This window comes from Scomber japonicus, chromosome 12 (assembly GCF_027409825.1).
Source record: "Scomber japonicus isolate fScoJap1 chromosome 12, fScoJap1.pri, whole genome shotgun sequence".
NCBI lineage: Eukaryota > Metazoa > Chordata > Actinopteri > Scombriformes > Scombridae > Scomber > Scomber japonicus.
Window position 1 is genome coordinate 33,848,359 of NC_070589.1, and position 12,144 is coordinate 33,860,502.

Consider the following 12,144-nt stretch of genomic DNA (forward strand, 5'->3'; position numbering starts at 1 on the left):
GGAAAGTGACTTAATATATTTACTCAAGTACAACATTTAACTACAACTTTCATGTTCTTTACTTGAATACTTTCATGTGATGTACTGCAGTATTATGAGTGATGTAGTATGCAGTATTACAGTAAAAGTACTGCAGTATTATGAGTGATGTAGTATGCAGTATTACAGTAAAAGTACTGCAGTATTATAGTGATGTAGTATGCAGTATTAAAGTAAAAGTACTGCAGTATTATGAGTGATGTAGTATGCAGTATTAAAGTAAAAGTACTGCAGTATTATAGTGATGTAGTATGCAGTATTACAGTAAAAGTACTGCAGTATTATAGTGATGTAGTATGCAGTATTACAGTAAAAGTACTGCAGTATTATGAGTGATATAGTATGCAGTATTACAGTAAAAGTACTGCAGTATTATAGTGATGTAGGTACTAATTTTGCAGAAAAGTACTGTAAACATGTAAAGCAGCATTTTAATGTTATACTATTGTGTTGTCAAATATCATACAGTGATTTTTTATAATGATCATATGTTTAATGTATGATTTAGTGATCAGAACAGGAGAGAGTAACTGTTACTCTAACATAAATGTGCAGTAAATCCTCTGAAATGTAGAGGAGTGGAAATATAAAGTAGCTTAAAGTAAAGTAAAAGTATTTGAGTGAAAGTAAATCCGACCCATCATTGGAACACAGATAGAAAGCAGAGTATCAGTGTTTGTGTTTCCTTGTGTTTTCCTGCTGCTGCTGTTTGTCTCACTCTGTCTTCTGTCCGCAGGTGTAACTGTAATCCTATTGGCTCCACCAACGGTCAGTGTGACATCATTACAGGACAGTGCGAGTGCCAGCCGGGCGTCACCGGTCTGCACTGCGAGCGCTGCGAGGCCAACTTCTTCGGCTTCGGCTCGTCCGGCTGCAAACGTAAGAACCTTTTCTGTTTGTTTTTTTAATGCGACGCCTCACAGCTCACCGCTAACCTTTGACCTGTGTGTGACCTCCAGCCTGCGACTGCGACCCCGAGGGCTCCCAGTCGGGTCAGTGCAAGGAGGACGGTCGCTGTGAGTGCCGGCCCGGCTTCGTGGGCGCTCGGTGCGACATGTGTGAGGAGAACTACTTCTATAACCGCTCAGCACCGGGCTGCCAGCAGTGTCCTTCCTGTTACGGCTTGGTCAGAGATAAGGTGAGACTCACTAACACAACGTCCATTTGAGGTTTTCTGTCATTATTGTGGACAGAAAATGTTTGCAGCAGCTTTTCTTAAACATTTCAATACAATTTGCAATCTTTTATTTGCTGTTTTTGGGCTAAAACTGTGGGAATTGGGAAGAATTGCAAGCAAAGGAAAATAAAAAAAAAAGGATACCAATGAAGAGTCATTTATAATCACCTCCTTGCATGAAAACAGACTTCATATCACAGAAAAAACGATATTTGGTGCAATTAACTGAACTGTCACTTTATGGCTGTCACTTTTGTTGACAGGTCAGATTTGGCCAAATTGCTGCTTTTGCAAATATTTGGGAGACTTCTTGAATTTGCTTTAATTATTATAATCCTAAAATAGGGCTGGGTGATTATGGCAAAAAATCTAAATCACAATTAATTGAACTTTTAACCTCGATTAGGATTAATGAACGATTATCTCCACCCTTGATGAACAATGATTGTTTAGTTTAGTATTTTCCACTGCTGCCCTCACACATGAGGATCTTTAGGGAGGTAAAATAAAGATGTTTTAAGGTGTGACTAAGCTGTGGTTAATGTCTAGTTTACTTGATTACAACTATGTAGAGATCATGGTTTGGGTTCAAATCATCTCTGGAGATCTTAAAGATATGCAACCTTTGCTGTCATGGCAACAGTGAACACCATGATTAATTGATATGAGCAAGATTAAGTCGATTAGAGTTTCTAAATGTCAGTTTCGATTATTCTTCGATTAATTGCCCAGCCCTATCCTAAAATCATAGAGATTAACATTAATCACAAGGCCTGGCAGACATGTATCACACTGTGCATGCCTGTAATATTAAATATAAATATGTATGAGAGTTGGTTTGAGGCTCAGCTGTGTTATTTGTGTCTCTCTGCAGGTGAACCAGCAGAGGCAGAAGCTTCATGACCTGCAGACTCTGATCGATAACCTCGGCTCAGGTCAGGACACCGTCAGCGACAAAGCCTTCGAGGATCGTCTGAAGGAGGCCGAGCGAGCCATCATGGAGCTCTTGGACGAAGCTCAGACCAGCAAAGGTAACCAAGAGTCTACTGCTCCTTGTAATGCAGTGTTAGGATTGTTCCCTGCTGCCATGACAACCGTAACGTGATGTCAGGACCTAAAATGTATGCATGTAGTGAGAGCGAGCGACTGTCGGCCAGTAGAGGGCGCAGGTGCAGCGTCCCACCAACCACAGCCAGCAAAATGAATCCTCTGTGTGTAAAAGTTAAAAGTTAAATGAAAGAGGACTTGGTTAGTTTGAACCTGAGGAGATAAAATACATTAATTCACAAAAAATAAAGCAGGAATTGGAGAAAAACGCACAAAAAAAAGTCCTGTTTGTATCAGAAATGTGTTTTATTCTGTTGCCCTTTCCTGTCCAATCTTCTCACAACCTCTTTGATAAATCCTGTGAGTGTTTGTTATATTAAATAAAGTATTAAGTAAAGTAATTATAACGCACCAAGCAAGTCCTCAGTGCCTGTTCCTCCAATCAGCTGCTACCATGGTTATTTTTCTAAATGGCTGTGACCTTTGACCCTGCAGATGTAGACAAAGGCCTCATGGACCGCCTGAACACCATCAACAACACTCTGACCACCCAGTGGAACCGACTGCAGAACATCCGCAACACGGTGGATGACACCGGCACTCAGGCCGACCGCGCCCGCAACCGGGTCCGCGACGCTGAAGACCTGATTGACCGCGCCCGGCAGGAGCTGGACAAGGCCAAGGACGCCATCGGCAAAGTGGTGCGTGATGTCACAGTTGTTATGTGAAATATCATTAATATCATAAATAGAGCTGACCTGATGTCCATGTCATCTGCAGGACATTAAACCACCCAGCGGATCCGGAGATCCCAACAACATGACGCTGTTGGCTGAGGAGGCTCGAAACCTCGCTGACAAGTAAGATGTTAAATAAATCACAAACATGACTGACGTCAGCTGAAAGATGAAATATCTTCTTTCTTCTCTGGCTGGTGGAGCAGAAACTACTTAAATGCTTCTTTCATGTGGAGATTTTTAACTTTATAAGTTTCCTTTAAGACAACATTTAGATTTGACACAATGGATAATATAACAAGCTTTTAAAATACAACACATTGTTAAAGATGAAACCAAAAAGCAGTGTGTAGTGGGCTCACATTTCAGATGTTTGTCGGGATTAAACTAGCTAACTGTATATAAAGTAGTGTAAAGTTTTTAGTAGAATTTTTCATGCAGGACTTGTAATGGAGTATTTTTACATGAATTTATTGGTACATACTTCAGTAAAAGTACTTTTTCCACCACTGAATATCAAAAAATGTAATATACCAAGTCCCAAAGACACATCTCTTTATTTTTTTATCTTCAGACACAAGATGGATGCTGACCAGATCGAAAAGATCGCCAAAGACGCCAACGACACGTCGACCAAAGCGTACAACCTGCTGCTGAAGACTCTGGACGGAGAGGGCAAGACGAGTCAGGAGATCGACGAGCTCAACAAGAAGTATGTCACCACACAACTTCATAAAAAACAAATATGAAATTATTCTTTAAAATTGTCACAATTTCAGCAGCGAGGTCGAATATTTCTTTACAAGTCAAACAACTTTGTGTTCAGGTACAACGAGGCGAAGGAGCTGGCGAAGAATCTGGAGAAACAGGCCAACAAGGTTCAGGCCGAAGCTGAAGACGCTGGAAAAAAAGCTTTGAAGATCTTCGCCAACCTGACCAGCCTGCCGCCCTTCGACACCAAGGCGCTGGAGGTGACACTCTTAGTCTGAATATGTTTATTTAAGTCTGAAACAACAGAACTTAAGCAGGAAAAAATGTCCAAAAACCTTTTCTAAAAGTTTGCTCTTCAGTTCAAGATGAGTTCAGAGAGTTTTGGACCTAAAGTCTCACAGTCTGTGCACAGGAAGTGTTTTTTTATGATGTATGACTGTTTTTTGTGTTTTGCAGGATGAAGCCAACAAGATTAAGAAGGAGGCGTCCGATCTCGACAAGCTCATCGATAAAACGGAGAAAGAGTACAACGACCTCAGAGATGACCTGAAGGGCAAAGAGCTGGAAGTCCGCAAGCTGTTGGAGAAAGGCAAAAGTGAGCAGCAGGTACGGTGATGTAACGTCTTCTTCCTCATCATCCAAAAAATTATTAAAAACACGTCAATGAGCCACAGCGCTGCACTGTGTGACATGTTCCTTCAAGAATATAAACGTGCAGCAGATGTCGTCAGGAGCTGTTGGAGTTTTTGTTCTGATGTGTGACGTCTGGTTTGTGTTTGTCTGACAGACTGCAGATCAGCTGTTGGCTCGAGCAGATGCTGCCAAAGCTCTGGCTGAGGAGGCGGCCAAGAAGGGACAGTCCACCTTCAGAGAGGCTGAGACCATCCTGGAAGACCTCAGAGGTACCTTTCTGTCTACCTGTCTGTCTACTTGTTACACGCACCAAGAGGTGAAATGACTCACTGTGATCTCATCATCTTCGCCTGCAGACTTCGACAAAAGGGTCAACGATAACAAGACTGCTGCAGAGGAGGCCTTGAAGAAGATCCCCATCATCAACGCCACCATCATTGCCGCCAATGGGAAGACCAGAGAGGCAGAAGCAGCGCTTGGCAACGCTGCCAACGATGCCCGAGAGGCCAAGAACAAGGCGGAGGAGGCGGAGAGGATTGCTAGCAATGTGCAGAAGGTACGACGGGAACCAAACACTGACATGTTTGGAGTAAAATGATTAACTTATCTCACACTAATGAAGCGTGTCCTCTCAGGGCTCAGCCAAGACCAAGGAGGACGCAGAGAAGGCCTTCCAGGATACTGACAAGCTGGACAAAGAGGTCGACAACATGATGGACCAGCTGAGCGCCGCAGAGCAGGAGCTGGCCAGGAAGAAGGCCGAAGCCGACCAGGACATGATGATGGCAGGAATGGTATGACCCAGTTTAAACTTTCCAATGTGTTTTACAGAGGTTTCCCTCGCTGTAATCATTCCTCGTGTTCATACTGACTATTCAAAGATCTCCTTCAAATGTGCTTTCAATGAAAGTGATGGAGGACAAAATTCACATTTAAAGTATCTGATCAGCTTCTATTGAGCTTCATCAGTGTGAGTTAGTCATATCAAGTGATATCTGACACATTTACAGTTTTTTTAGCATCAAATTCCCTCTTAGTGTGTTGAGCTGTAGTGGAAGTATAGTAACAAAAAGACTTTGCTACTAAAAACACTGTAACGTTGAAACTCATTTGGATGCTGAAGCTTCATATTAGCTTCAGATCAACTTTTATGTGTTTTCATGTTTCCACAGAAGGAGGACTGTGGATTTAGTCCTCCTTCACTTCCATTGTAAACATTATGAAGGATCTAACGGTCAGTGTGAACAGGAGGAATCATTACAGCAAGAAAAACAACTTTAATGTTCATTTCAGCTCCCAAATGTTGGTTTAAGACAGATGTGAAAACTGAACTTGCCCTTTAACTACCTGCTCCAGACTGTTTGTCGAAATGCCTTAACACAATTTATCATCCTGCAGGCGTCAGATAACGCTAAAGAGGCAGAGGACAATGCCCGCAAGGCCAAGGGCGCCGTGAAGAACGTCCTGGGCATCATCACCAACCTGCTGGATCAGCTGGGTAAGACCAAGATCAAACTGAAGAATACAATCATTTGATGGATTTGACATCTGAGGGCATACATTACAGATCAGAGTGAATGATTCAATTTAAAAAAGATCTTTGTGGTTCTGAATCAGCAGATCTTAAGTCTGAGCAAACTGATGAATTTGCTTCTTTGTCTCGTATCCAGGAAACATTGACAAGGTGGACCTGAGCAAACTCAACCAGATCGACGAGTCGCTGAAGAGGGCCAAGGGCAAGATGACCGACAGCATGCTGGACAAGAAGCTGGCAGAGCTGAATGACGTTGCAAAAACTCAAGGCGACATGATCAACGACTACGACCGGCAGATCCAAGAGATCCGTGCCGACATCGCCAACCTCAACGACATCAAGAACACGTTACCCGAGGGCTGCTTCAACACGCCGTCTCTGGAGAGGCCTTAACCCCGCCCAACACTCCTCCTCCAACACTCCTCCACCCCTTCACTTCTAACACTCTGGCAAACATGCCAACTTTTTACCAAAACAGTTTTTTTTAAAACATTTTGTTTTCAGATTCATGTCTTTGTTTTTCTTTTGCAAAGAGAGAAGCCAACATTTCAAGCCACGTTCACGGTTTTCAACGAAAGAGAAGCAGCTGTTTTTGTCTTGTCTTTAGGTTTGTTTTTGAGACGCAGTAACGTGGTTACGGTAGAATGAACTAAGCGGCGTAGAGAAGCCGTGCAGAGAGGTGGAAGCCTCAGAGAAAACCAGAACCACAAACCCGACGTGACTGCATCCGTCTGCTCCACAAGAGGAACATCCACCGACGCAGAAACCACACAGGAAGTTCCTCACGCCTCGAGGAACGTCCGCTCGTATTTTTTATTTTCTGTGTCTGACCAGCCATTACTCATCATGCCTGGGGACACGTCAGATACTTCAGTTTTTACAGTTTTCAGCCGTCTGAATGTACGGCCTTTTGCCTTTTTTCAATTTTGTTTCTTAAAGCAACCATGTTTTCAGAAACCACACAGTGAAGGAATCCTCTCGTTTCTGATTTTAGCTTCTTTTCTCCCAAAGCTACGTGCCTGACACAAACAGCAGAGGAAAAGTGTTTTACTTCTTTTCTTCACCAGTATTTTCACTTACAACAAGTAGCCTTGTTGAGTAAAGCTTTGTCCGATCTGCTGGTACGTGCGAAGCCTCTGAAGTCACAAGAAATGATCTTGGGTTATAAGGTATGGTGGAGTTAACACAATATATTATATTATTTACCTGCAAAACAACCTTATACAACCTATACTTGCAAGATTTAAACTTGTGCACAAGATGAATTAAATCCCAGAAAATCTATATCATGTACACACAAATTATGGCTCTTGGATCTCATCTGCATGCAGTAGATGGTCTTGTAAATCTTAGGATAAAAACCTGCTGAGAGCAAAATGGTACTTGAGTAAAATATCATCTTGGATCTTGTGGGAACAAGATAGAAACATTCAAGTTATAGATCTTTTGTAAACAAAATCAGATAATATATTGTACCACAACATCAATATATTATCTTGTTCCCATCCCTTAATATCTTGGGTACCAGTTATTATTTTCTATGCACCCGATATGGCTTTTCCGAGTAACGGTTCAGGTAACGATAATAACTTGTGTGTGCGAGATATCAATCTTGTTCCCTCAAAATATGGATCTTGTAGATTATCTTGTACATGTAAGATACTTGGACTTGTGCACCTCAAAATATGGATCTTGGAAGACCAAGATGGAACTTGATAGTGCAAGATATCATCTTGTGTGCACAAAATATGGATCTTAGATAGTTATAATCTTGTTCTTGTGAGATTCATATCTTGAGTGTGCAAGATGTTAACTCTGTCACTCAGGATCTTACAATAACAAGATAGAAACTCTTGCATTCAAGATATGGATGTTATGGGAGCAAAATGTGATCATATCTTGTGTGCAATATATCATCTGGATCTTCTATTATTTTGGGTACAAGTTATCATCTCTTATGCACCAGATAGATTTTTCTGGGAAGTAGCAGCTTGTGAGTGCAAGATATTAATCTTGTTCCCACAGGTTTCATATACGCACAAGTCAGTATCTTGCTTTGTTTTGTGCACAAAGATATAAAAAAGATATGATCTAATATCTAGTGCGTTCAAGATCCGAAAGAAAACCTTTCAGGATTTCAGAGGCTCTGTAGGTGTGTCTTTAAATCAGTTCTGACATTTCTCAGCATGGTCAAACATCATTTCATGTACTGATTTTATAACACTACAACAATTTTATTTTTATTGTCTGTACTCCCAGAATTTGCTGCTTATCACTGGTGTTTTTTACCAATCACACATTAACATTTTCTTCCAGGCTAAATCCAACACTATGCAACTTTGTACATTTGCGTAGCGAAAAGTTTATCTGATACACTGGTGCTAATAATTATTTCAAATGTTATATTTTTGTGTGAATGTTTTTTATTATGACATAGAGTGAGGAATTTGTTATTTGTGTAAATATATGCTTAAATGATTCAGGACTGGCTGATTTTAAAGAAATAAAAACTCCAACATGCAAAGCAGCCACATTAAGTTCTATCACAATCAATCAACTGAAACCTCCAGGTTAAAAATATATATAAATATCTATGATAACGTCTGTGGTATGTTATTATTATAATATGCTTGCTTGTATACAAGGCTCAGTGTTGCTGCCTCATAGCGATGCCAATATTTCATTTGTGTTTTATTGATTCTCTGTGGTTTTCACAAGTTAATTCAACCTAACTGAATATCTTTGTTTTGAGCTTTGGCCCTTTTATCAATCAGGACATCTTTTAAATCATATTACTGAAATTATTTTCTCAAAAGGAGAAGAGCTCGGTCACGTTGCTACAGTAGTTAATCTTTTTTTTTTTTTTTAAATGAGTGTTTTGTGCCTTAATATTAAAGTCGGTTGTAATCACAGTCCAAAGCAGGACTCTCATCTTTTACTTCACAAAAATTTCCTTATCGTCCTCGCTCCTTCACACCGCCTCCTTGCGTCGGTACTGAAACAGGGTTTTTAAACATCAGGTCCTAAACAGAGAGATTCTCCAAAAACAACTTTGCCAAATTGCCACCAGTTATACTCTAATTAAAGAATCTGATTCTCTACTGGCAGCTTAACACATCATTTTCAGTCTTTTTTTTTATTGAAGTAATCTCTGCTGATGAAACATTACAGTTGGTTCATTATCTGCTCATCAGTCTGACCAGTGACAGAGAATCTTAAACCTTCACGTAGCATTTTCCTCTCAATTTAGTTCAGTTTCAGTTGACTTGTATTTGCAGTGTTTTTCCCTCCATCCAGGCGCCACTGTGCAGGATGTGCAGCACACACAGGCATGATGTATAAACAGTATTTCTAAGTTATAATGTACCAGTTATTTGTATTGTAACCCTATTGTCTTAGATGGTGATGTATGTGCTGCACAGCCAGCAGCATTTGGTTTTCTCTTCTAGTTTCCAGCCCTGTGAGGACCTGAATGACCCTGTTTGTCCCCAATGTGCCTGTAAATCAATCCAAACTTAACATTTGAATAATAAAAAAATTACTACAGGAGCCAGCCTGTGAGTGTGTGATGTTTGACAAACCTGATTATGGCTCTAGAGGAAAAGTCAGAGAATCAACAGTTATTTTGATTCCTTCATGAATCTGCCTCAAATTATCTCTCATTGTAGTTTCATATTTTCTCCACAAGGTTTTAATGAGATCAAGACAGAAGGAAGTGCTTTGCTCATTTGCTCATCTTTATTGATAATGTAAAGTCTGTTACATGACACTTGTTCAATTACTCACTTCATCTCCACAGTTACTTTAAACCAGAGTGTCAGTACTAGAACATAATAAAAGATCTCTTCATAGATTTTTATCATGATGATTACAGATCACATAAACATGGAGACAAAAACTAATTAAAACAGAACCTGACATGTGAATTCTGAAATGACTCGTGTCTAATTGAGTTTACAGTACTCAGCGGTGTCTCCAACATGATCAATCCCAAGTCCAGCATAGAGAGGCTGAGTGAATGTGGTCCGGACTCTGTGGAGGAGAGTCATGGTTTCAGTGACACTGTAGAAGGACAGAATACCTGCTCTGTGATCCAGGTACACTCCGACTCTGGAGGACCGAGGACCTGAGATATGAGTTTTGATACGGTTGAACAAAAACTTATAAGAGTCAGTGTCACAACATAAAACCCAAGATTTGTCACTGAGTCCAAATCTACAATCTGTCGAGCATCCTGCTCTGCTGATACTCTTGTATGTGACTGCTACACGAACTCCTCCTCCGCTCCACTCCACCTCCCAGTAACAACGTCCAGTCAGACTCTCTTTGCTCAGGACCTGAACCCAATGAGTGAATCTGTCTGTTTGACTAGAATAAGACTGTGGTCCATGCATTACTTTTACTTTTCTGTTCCCCTCAAACAACAGCAGTGTGTTTGCTGTATTTGTATCCAGAATGATTTCACATGAATATCTTAACAACCCATCTGAGAGGGATCTGAGATGACTCCTCAGGTCACAGTGGAGCTTGTTGTTGTCACAGATCTGGGTGGAGCATAAAAAAGGAGGACTCTCAGGATTATTTTCCGGCATTTATCTATTGTTTTAAGAAACAATTAACTCATCATTTACAATCAGACCAGTTGAGCTGCAGATGCTCCAGACTTCAGCAGCACTACCTTAGACTGTTCTTCTCAGTATTTCACCACCACTGGAAACTAAACGTAGTACATTCACTCAGATATTACGGTGCAGTTTTTAGCTATTTGTACTTATTGTCGCTTCTTCTTTTTCTTCTATTGTTTTTTTATTGGCTGTTGAACCAACTTTTACGTGCATTTAACGCCACCTACAGGCTTGATGAGAACTATACAATAAATAAATAACGAAAACAAAACAAAAAACCTATATCCTATAGGCTATTTTTAAAACCCGTCTTGTGATGTACTGCTTATCAGATTCCCTAATGTTAGTTCCAGCTTTTCTTTCCCAGGGAGTTTTTTCTTGCCACATGTTGCTCATGTGGGAATGTTGAGTCTCTTTAAAGTTAAAACCTGAAGAGTTCAGTTTAGAACCTGCTCTATGTGTAAAGTGCCTTTAGATAACTTTGTTGTAATTTGGCGCTATACAAATAAAGATTGATTGATTGAGATTGATTGATTGATTGAGCATTTGGATCACCTCCTGTCATTCCTCCCTGTACTTATTACACTCAGCTAGTGTTGAACTGTTTCTGGTTGTGTACATTGTGAACAAAGACCTATTGGATGTTCCCCTATTTTACTTTATATTTGATTGAATCCTATGTGTCCTATACTGAGTCGTGTTATGATCATTTCTGCCCTCCTGTTCCCGTCCTCACTATTTCTGACCTGTGATTAAATCTTGAAAATAACTTAATTTCTTCCCCTCACCCAAAGGGCCCCATCACTACTGTCTGCATGTGCAAAACAGATCTGATATTGACGCAAAAGCTACCTGTGCAAGACCATTTCGCCCTACCGGAGGAAGTGACGTGAGTCGCCGCGAAATGTGGATAGAAGAAGCTGGACATGTTGAAGGTAAGCTCTGGTTTGAAGGCAGCGTGTATCAGTGAGGAGACACACGTGAACGTTAGGTGTAAACAGGTAACCGGTGGAAAACCTATGTGGAAAACACGTTGATAGCACTACCGTCTGGAGCAACCTGAAAGGAACCGGTCGCTCATTGTGAGTAACAAACCGTTTTCTATTAAATGAATCCTATCTTTGCGGTCACAGGTTGAACTAGTGAAAGTAACTCATGGCAAGCAAACAAAGGCTAACTTCGCTTAGCTGCAAACCGTTCATTGTAGAGTGAAAGAAAACTGTTTTTTAACCATCACTGCAGAGCTCCTGACGTCGAGCTTAGTTTTGATTTACCTTTTTAATAACATCTTTGAGATACACGGGTTGAATTTTGTCATGAAAAAGTGCAAACGTCTTGATACAGAGTCTCTGCTAAATGAAACCCTGCATTTCTGCTGGATTCAGAGGTGAAGGATTTGATTGAGTTAGTAAAAACAATATATGGTTAAATTGGTGCCGTTTTGCTTTGCTTTTACTTTCTATGGTAGCCTACATAAGATAAGATATATTCATTTATTAGTCTCACTTTGGAGAAATTTGCATTTTTTTGCAACAGCAAAGTGGACAGTAAATGCAATAAGAATAAAGAACAATAAATAATAGTACAAAAAACAGTAAGATCAAATAATAATAAATGACATAATAAAATAATCGTGACACT

General features: G+C 40.4%; 1 protein-coding gene across 1 annotated transcript in view; it reads left to right on the forward strand.

The window, feature by feature from the left end:
* The window catches only part of lamc1 (laminin, gamma 1), a 67,129-nt gene extending 57,707 nt beyond the window's left edge, over window positions 1-9,422 (forward strand). Inside the window, exons 16-28 of the mRNA XM_053329477.1 lie at window positions 776-918; window positions 999-1,177; window positions 2,091-2,247; window positions 2,759-2,964; window positions 3,044-3,123; window positions 3,575-3,712; window positions 3,827-3,971; window positions 4,168-4,317; window positions 4,499-4,613; window positions 4,701-4,900; window positions 4,980-5,138; window positions 5,743-5,842; window positions 6,015-9,422. Coding sequence (XP_053185452.1) covers window positions 776-918; window positions 999-1,177; window positions 2,091-2,247; window positions 2,759-2,964; window positions 3,044-3,123; window positions 3,575-3,712; window positions 3,827-3,971; window positions 4,168-4,317; window positions 4,499-4,613; window positions 4,701-4,900; window positions 4,980-5,138; window positions 5,743-5,842; window positions 6,015-6,271 — 2,029 coding nt within the window. The 3' untranslated portion in view covers window positions 6,272-9,422. The remainder of the gene's footprint in view (window positions 1-775; window positions 919-998; window positions 1,178-2,090; window positions 2,248-2,758; window positions 2,965-3,043; window positions 3,124-3,574; window positions 3,713-3,826; window positions 3,972-4,167; window positions 4,318-4,498; window positions 4,614-4,700; window positions 4,901-4,979; window positions 5,139-5,742; window positions 5,843-6,014) is intronic.
* Window positions 9,423-12,144: the final 2,722 nt, after the last annotated feature.